Below are 8,670 nucleotides of genomic sequence, written 5' to 3'. Positions count from 1 at the left end.
TGCAAACAAATATATTCTTTCTATGACGCAACAATACAATTGCATTATTTGGTATTAATACACTGTGAAAGAGACAAAAAATATCTTTGAGTTAATTACTTAACTCTGTGTCTGTTTTATTTATTTAAAAATTGTAGGCTGGCCCTGGCCAGATGGCTCAGTTGGCTGGAGATCGTCCCATACACCAAAAGTTTGTGGGTTCGATTCCCAGTCAGGGCACATACCCAGGTTGCAGGTTCAATCCTTGGTTGGGGAATGTACAGGAGGCAACTCATGTCTCTCTCTCTCTCTCTCTCTCTCTCTCTCTCTCTCTCTCTCAAAAAAAATAGTCTATTCTACTGTGAAAGAAGCCTCTTTGAATAGAAAAACTAAACTGCACAGATGAAAATGGCGGCCTAGAACAACTGGAAATGTGATTTCTGTTTTAAACCTATGAATATTATCCAAATATCGTGTCGGAAATATTAGTGTATTAAATCAATTTTAGATTGTTGAAAATGTGTTTAAATAATGAGAGTCTGAAGGAGCCTGAAACAATTCATTAAATCCATTGGGACTGGTGGTTTGATTTCATTTCCATCCAGACGCAGGTAGCTCAGATGAGGTCCGTAACTGAAGGAGTCTTGGTCTGCAGGCAGTGTGGTAGTGGCAGGACATATTACAGAGACGTTCACATCTAGAGAGACAGAGAAAGCATGAATGAATGAATTAGAATACAAGAGACTAGGGGAAGGAGGACAAAGAAACTATTACAACAGACTATGAGACCAGTCTTATGATCTAGAAAGTGACAAACCATTTTTTTGTAAGTTGGGGGTAATGCATATCTGTTTTATAAAATTGTTCCTGAAAAAATGGGCAGCACATGTATAGTCATCTTACTCCATATTCTGCTATATGTAGTACGGAGCACTAGAAAGGACACATTGTTAAAAGCTGCAATGAAAACAAGTGAGATAAGGCATGCATGGATTACCACAGGCAGAGACAGGTAAGACTTAGGGTATTAGAGACAACAGTTCAGAGTTGGTATGGAAAGAATAGGTAGGTGCATGGGTGGATGGATGGATGGATGGATGGATGGATGCATAGGTGGAAAATCAGTCATTAAAGTGCTTGAAAATTACCTTAAAATGCAGAATTTCAAATCAATAGTATATAATGACAAGTTTTTTTTAAGTACAATTAATATAAGTGTATATAAGTAACATATAAAAATAACTTGAATCTTTATACTTTAGTGTATTTAATGGGAATGGAAACATTTGCCAAGAATTGAATAACAAAGAATTCAAGCCAGGAAATATCCCATCAGCCTTTTCAGATGGTTAGGATGTGAGAAACTGTGCACCTGCCTTGGGTCAGAGCCTTGGCATCAATGATTATACTGAGATGTAGGAGATTTGGGAGAGAAGTCCTGCTAAACTAGCAGAATTTGGAGAAGTATAATAGCCGATCTCAACCATGGATCCTTATATTGTGTTTAAATCCCATTTTGAAACTACTTGGAGCAAAAATTCTTCCTTAGAAGATGAGACCCACCTAGCTTGGGCCATGGCCCCTTCTTTGGGTCCTGTTGGCATATAGGTATTTATATTGTATTGAAGGATTTATGCTTACAGTGAGGTTGCTTTGCTATGATCTTATGCCATTTTGTGAATTGAACACAAAATGACTCATATTTGTATGACAGTCTTGTGTTTATAAAGTTATTTTTTCACATACATTATCATGCTATTACCACACAGCCTTTATCAGGTAATGTTATTCTTCCCACCTGGGTCTTGTGGGAGTAGTGGCTGAGACAGGTCAGAAAATGCACACCAGGCATTTCGGCAAGTGCGGTCAGAGCCGGATCTCAGCCTAGTCCTTTTCCTACTGCACAGGGCCCCTTGCCTCCTGGAGAGAGTGTGTCCTTCTAGGTACTATCTTCTCATCCTTATCACCCCCGTGCTCATAACCAATGTGTGTGTGAATAAATGGAACAGAAGAAACATGTGTTCTAAATTAGTTATCTTTTATAAATTAATTATGGTGTTTCTGAGAGGCCACCTAGAAGTAACATAACATTTTGCCAAATTTAAAGTCCCATAAAGAGTTCAGAAGAAATAAGTGTTGCCATTATTTTGCATAAGACAAGTTCATTGCCTTATAAATTCTGAGAACTCTTCATATAAAAGGTGCATTTCTTGGAAATCACTTTATTAACAACTATAGCAGATTATGTGTCCAGAAGCACTAAGTACTTTGACAATTGTTATAACACAGTGTGATATAATGCTGAGCCAATAATTATATCCAGGGAAAACTCATTTTAAATTTATTCTCTTGGAGTATTAAAAGGACCATGCTTTATATCTACATTAAGAAGCAAAAAACTCAATTGCTCTTTGTTGGTGTTATTGCTATTAAAATTATTGATAAAAATTTTTCTAAAGTTTTATATATTCTCAGAATTTAAGAAAAATGTGCTGTGATTATACTGTGTGAGTGCAGGAAAAAATATTTAAAATGGGAAGTCCTGGGCTCAGGTTCCTGCTATTATCTTTATTCTTTGTTTTTAGCAAATATCTTCCCCTCATTGAACGCCTCAGTTTCTCTTTTGTTTTTGTTTTTTTGTTTTTGTTTTTTTTAAATATATTTTATTGATTTTTTACAGAGAGGAAGGGAGAAGGGTAGAGAGCCAGAAACATCAATGAGAGAGAAACATCGAGCAGCTGCCTCCTGCACGCCCCCCACTGGGGATGTGCCCGCAACCAAGGTACATGCCCTTGACCGGAATCGAACCCGGGACCCTTGAGTCCGCAGGCCGACGCTCTATCCACTGAGCCAAACCGGTTCTGGCAGTTTCTCTTTTGTTATAAGTTCCTAATCATAGCATACAAGGCTCTTTTAAGGATAATCTGTGGTTCTCAAAGTGGGGTCCCTGGACCTGCAGTATCAGAACTTGCCTGAGAACTAAATGATCAGGCCCCACCTCAGACTTCTCGAGTCAGACACTAGCCCTCCAGGTGACTCTGGGGCCTGCTAAGGTATGAGAACAATTCAAGAATAGGAAGACATGAGAAAACACTTTGCAAAAGCTCTCTAAAATGTTAATGAAGGAACTACAGAGTCCTTTTCTTCTTTGTGTCACTTTGTATAATGCTGTAAGTGCTGGCATATGTGCCCAGCTGTGTGTTGAACTTTGCTACCTCACTACTGAACAACCTCATCCTCAAATTCTCAGGGGAATCCCTAATTCACAAAAAGGGACTTATATGAAATCACTTTAAAGTATCTTCCCACAGCAAGTATTAATGAGGCTTTGTTGTCAGATAAGGAATTCACCTGTAGAGGTGCAGAATGCTCATCAGGAAAAAATGCACATATTTAGGTCAGTATTGGCTGGTGTACTATCGGGTTCAGTGAAACAGTTTCTATTAACATTTTTGTTGCCTCTTTTGCTTTTGACTACAGGATTAAACATGTCTCATCACCATGGAGAAATAACTGTTGTGGCAGCAACCTGCTTATTACTTCCTGGATTTTTAATCTCACGTATGCTGTTAGAAAAACCAGACAGGTCTTGAATTACGGAGTGGTACCGAGTAGAAAAATTTTTTATTCTTATAAATGGGATGTTTACATGATTACATACTTTAAGAAAATCTTAGATTGTAAAACCGGGCAGCATAACTTTCTGACAATTATCTGTGTTATTTTTCTACAAACCGTCTAACCCAGTGGTTCTCAATCTGTGGGTCGCGACCCCTTTGGCAGTCGAACGACGCTTTCACAGGGGTCGCCTAAGACCATCCTGCATATCAGATATTTACATTATGATTCATAACAGTATCAACATTACAGTTATGAAGTAGCAACGAAAATAATTTTATGGTTGGATCACAACATGAGGAACTGTATTTAAAGGGCCAGAAGGTTGAGAACCACTGAGCCGATTCTCACTTTAGGCATGCATTTGCTAAGGTTGTTCAGGAGAAGTCTCCTCCAGATTGCCTTCCTAGAGGGCTTGTGCTGGGATTGAGGATGCACGGATAGGTGTCTGGCTGACACCAATGCCCCTGTGGCTGCAGGAAGGCATTGCCCGCTTCCGCACCACAGTCAGCCTGATCTCAGGCATACCTGTGAAGGTGCCAAGCTTGCCTTTAATGCCTCTCCTCTTCTTTCTACAACCACTTCTTTCCTTGATGGTACCTCTGCCTCCAAGACACTTGGCACTCACCTTGCTCTCCCTTATCCAAAGCTATTTTCAGGAAAGGCGATGGTATTGTACCTTGGAGATGGCCATTAGTTCTAAGGAGGTGCCCAAGTCCAGGGACATTGGCTTTCGTTTACATTGAGCACAGCCTTAAACTATAGGATTGGTCCCCAGTACATGGTTCCCAGGTGATGCAGCAGTCTCAGCATCACCTGGGAACTTGTTAGGGATGAAAAGCCTCTGGTCCCATCTAGACGTGCTCAATCAGAAACTCTGAGGTGGAGCCACAGGCCTGTGCACACTAAAGTTTGAGAAACACCCTGATCTAAAGCAGAGACTCTAATGAGGGCAGCAGGAACCAGCTGCCCTGGAGTTTGTAGGAGAAAGGCGCCTTCCTGAAAACCTCTAAACCACGTTCCTTCTGTTACTGTTCATGAGGCTGTGCGTGCCTGGGACACTTTCTTAAATAAGTCCGTTCAGTGAGGCGGAACACACAGAATCTCCTTGGAGTTAAAGAAGATGGAGGCATTTCGTTTCTCCCATAGCTAACAGCCCCCTGTGATCCCCGAAGCCCACTTTTCAACCTGCAACTTGAAGATTGAAACTTTGTGGTTCATTGAAACCATCTGTTAAGAGATAAAAGTAAATACACTTTAAAAATTAAAAATACACTTTGAAAAAAATCTAAGGGCAGCTTAGTTGGAAAAGAAAACCAACAAATTGCTCTTCTTAAAGAACATATAGAATACATTTAATGACCATGAACATTTCAGTCAAAGACACGCCCTGATGGCTACTTACTTCTAATTTTGTTATGGTCCAGGTGCAGGTGCTGCAGATGAGCATTGATTCGGGGCACTTTTGTGAGTCGGTTGTGAGACAGCTGGAGATCCAGAATGGATGACACATCAAAACCACTAGAAGGGAGACCTGAATCGGATAACTTGTTGTGGTTGAGTCTCAAGAAGGCCACTTTAGGAATCACATTAAAATAATTTTCTGGTATTCCCTCAATGGAATTGTTGTCTAAAAACAGTTGCATTGTGTTGGCTGGTAATCTTGGTGGCATATTCCTCAGGGCATTCTTGGCCATATTTAGCTGCATGAGGTTCTTAAGTCCCTTAAAGGTGTCCCTTTGAAAGGCATTGTCTAGTAGTTTATTGTGTTGCAGGTCAAGAAGGGTCAGGTTCTCCAGATTGCTAAAGGTCCCTTGAGGAATTCTAGACACCTTGTTTCTAGCTAATTGTAATTGCTCTAAACTTCTTGGCAATGGAGAAGGAACCTCCTCTAGCTCATTATCTTCCAGAAATAAGAAAAGCAGCTTCTTTAGCTGGCTGAGGGCTCCTCTTTCAATTCCATCGTTGGTTATTTTGTTCTTGTTTAGATTGATCCACCTCAGCTGGGTGGCATTCTCAAATGGCTTCTCAGGAATGGTTTCTATCAGGTTGTTTTCAAGATAAAGATACCAGATCCTTGAAGGAATAGCAGGGATTTCTTTGAGGCCACGATTTTCACAGTATAAAGCAGTAGGAAAACTGGGGGGACAGAAACATTCCCTGGGACAATCAAAGTCTTGCTCATTAAAATCGTCTGGATCATGGACCTCATAGACCTGTCTCACAGTTCGAGTCCACACAGAATCTGTTATGAATGCCACCCAGATGAGGAAACAGATTGTGGTTGCCATGATAATACCTGTAGTAAAGGATTCAACTGTTAGATATTGAAGATCTCTAAAGAGAGAATGGTGTGCACTAACATGATCAGTAAACATTATTTCTTTGAGCAGAAAGTAAACACATGTCAGCCTTTTATACATAGACAGTAATTTATACCCATTTATTTAGAAGGCACTATATGCAAAGCATTTTGCAAACACTGAAACTGACTCACCAACTTGTAACTTTCTGGTTTTAACCTAATCACAATGAAAACTGAAAAGCAAATTTTAGGAGCTATAAGTGCTTTTCCATTTCAAGCTACTTAATGCAAGGAAGTTAACTGAAATCTGGAGTTGAATAAAATAGTACAAAAAATGACCTTTAAATAATTCACATTGAGAGTCTGTGTTATTCCTAGGAAGCAGGCATATGCTTTTACTTTTATTCCTAAATGAGCAGAGCATCTGGATGAGATTTCCCAGGCTCTGGGCCTTGAACCAAAGAAAGAGCAATCAGAGAACGTTTTAGCAGTTTGTTTTGAGGAACGTTTTGAGATCTGAAGAAAAGTGTGTGATTAATCTCTTACTCTGTTGCTCGACTTCTCAGGTAAGTTTTATTTTGGGGTTTCGGGGAGAAACTTCTAATATAAGTATAGAATTAAGTTGTTCAGTCAAGAAATTTGAATTATGAACTCTATATCACAATTAGGTAAATAATGCATTTAATTATGGCATTTTTTATGTTGATAAGAAACAAAACAAAACAAAGAACATGCTTAGGATGCAGGGAGGGCTCCCAATTTTCAGTATGGCCACTAACAAAGAATAGGTTAACACTTACTGATATATGAAACGTCTAAAAAACACGAACCCTTCCCATAGTATATAAACCAGATCACAGGCACAATACAATATTTTAACAGGAAAAAACACATATATGTACTAGTAACATTTGACCGATATACATTTAGTTCAACTGCTTGATAATAAGGACCAAATAAATTTTACTAATTCCTTAAAAAAAAAGATAAATCAAACCAGCGTCACTTGTGAAATGCTAACCTTTCCATTTTGCTGCTAAATTGAGGGAAATGACAAGTGCAGAGCTGCTTCCACAAGCTGTCAAAGTTCTTAGAGTTGTAGAATGCTGCCCTGGTCCTCTTCCAGCAGAGACAGTGAAATAGCCTTTTTTCCTTCAGAATAGGGATTCATTTTATTTATTGAAGTTGTACCCATGCCTCTGAAGGATCAGAACTTCAAATTCTTAACTTTAAGGTTTTAAAAGTGTAAAATAGTTTACCTTGCTGTCCAGGAAATATACCGTTGAGTCCTGTGTCTGGGTCTGAAGTTTGCTGAAACTCAGTTAAGGAAAAAAAAAATCTTTGCCTCAAGTAATTTGTTTTTATTTCATGCTGACAAGCCTCCTGTGATAAAAAATAAAGCTTACTCTGACCGGTCACCATGAACCTTTTGATCTATTGTTTCCACTTTGACAGGGCGTTGGAACCTGCTTACCTCAGCCGTCTTGGATCTTCTTCTCCCCTTCCTATTGGTCACTGCTCATTCACAGTAATGGATTGACCCAGACTCCACCGTTGTGTTTTTAGGAATCCTCCCTAATATATATGCACCAGTAGCTCCAACGTTAACCCCTCCAACAACCACAGCACCTCAGTACCCACACAGCCCAGCACAGGAAATTCTGACTTTAATCTCAGGAAATTATAACAGTGATTCAGGGCAATTTTCACCCTGAGTTCACAGTTCCAATGATATTGTAATGAACTAATTTCTAGACCTGATTTATCAGCAGGCAATTTACGGCAGTTTTGGTTTCACGTGTAGCAAAAGAGACTTTAAAGCAATTGTTTTCTGGAAGAACTTTTTAAAAAAATGAATACAAAAATAATTAAAGACCAATGTTCTCTGTTTATATGAAATTATGGTTTTGTTTGTTTGTTTGTTTCTCATATAAAACAGATTCTGGAATCCTATTTAGATATATTGTGTTTGATTAATAAAAAAGTGATAGAAAATATATTTTAAAATTTTAAACATGAAATCAGGGAATCTATAGCTAATGTTGGCACTAAACATGGTGTTAGGCTCTGTTTTATAGAAATAATTTTCGTGTCTCTAATTCCTACTGGGAGCTTTATTCCAAATACTTTTTAAATGCATATTTTAATCACCATAACACATTTTACTTTGAGTTTATTATGAGACATTGTTTCACTGTTATTTTTTTCATTAACACATATGTCTAAGTAATGTCTTCCAGTTTTTATATTTGAGGAAAAATTTGTTATGCCTTTTGAGGAAAGATGCAGATTTTTAAAGTCTCATTTTCAGATATTGTTTTATTGATTGATTGTAATTTTGTTTTTCAAAATCTGTCTTATTCTGGAACCAGGAAACTTAATTTCTATGACTCATCCAACACTGTTCACATCGTATTATGAAAGATAGAACACAGGGAAGAGTGGAGAGCATTAGGTTCAAAGGACCATTTCTGAGCCTCCTCTGTGCCCCCTCCTAACCATCGCAGGTCAATTAGAGCTTCGCTTGTCATCTGTAAGATAGTAATGGACTACCTCACAGCATGGCCCAATGAGTATCGACATGTAAGCCTTTCTTTATTTCGTATTAGCCTTACTGTTTCAACTGGAAAATGCATCCAAGCTTAAGTGCTTTTAGAGACGAAGTTTTGATTGAAACATAATCTCTTCTTAGACTTACAGGAACACTCATATCATATTTTAAGACAAAAAATCAAATGTTATTTGCTTTCTCACAATTACATCTCTCT

General features: G+C 38.5%; 1 protein-coding gene across 1 annotated transcript; it reads right to left on the bottom strand.

The window, feature by feature from the left end:
• Nucleotides 1-208: 208 nt before the first annotated feature.
• KERA (keratocan) lies at nucleotides 209-7,322 on the bottom strand. The gene is made up of 3 exons (XM_036300116.1): nucleotides 7,162-7,322; nucleotides 5,003-5,896; nucleotides 209-676 (listed from the first exon to the last, which is right to left on the bottom strand). The coding sequence occupies exons 2-3, from the start codon at nucleotides 5,886-5,888 to the stop codon at nucleotides 504-506; spliced, it is 1,059 nt and encodes a 352-aa protein (XP_036156009.1). The 5' UTR covers nucleotides 5,889-5,896; nucleotides 7,162-7,322; the 3' UTR covers nucleotides 209-503.
• Nucleotides 7,323-8,670: the final 1,348 nt, after the last annotated feature.

Source organism: Myotis myotis, unplaced genomic scaffold (genome assembly GCF_014108235.1).
Source record: "Myotis myotis isolate mMyoMyo1 unplaced genomic scaffold, mMyoMyo1.p scaffold_m19_p_3, whole genome shotgun sequence".
Taxonomy (NCBI): domain Eukaryota; kingdom Metazoa; phylum Chordata; class Mammalia; order Chiroptera; family Vespertilionidae; genus Myotis; species Myotis myotis.
The sequence above is the reverse complement of the archived record's forward strand: the minus strand, read 5'-3'. Positions and strand labels throughout refer to the sequence as shown.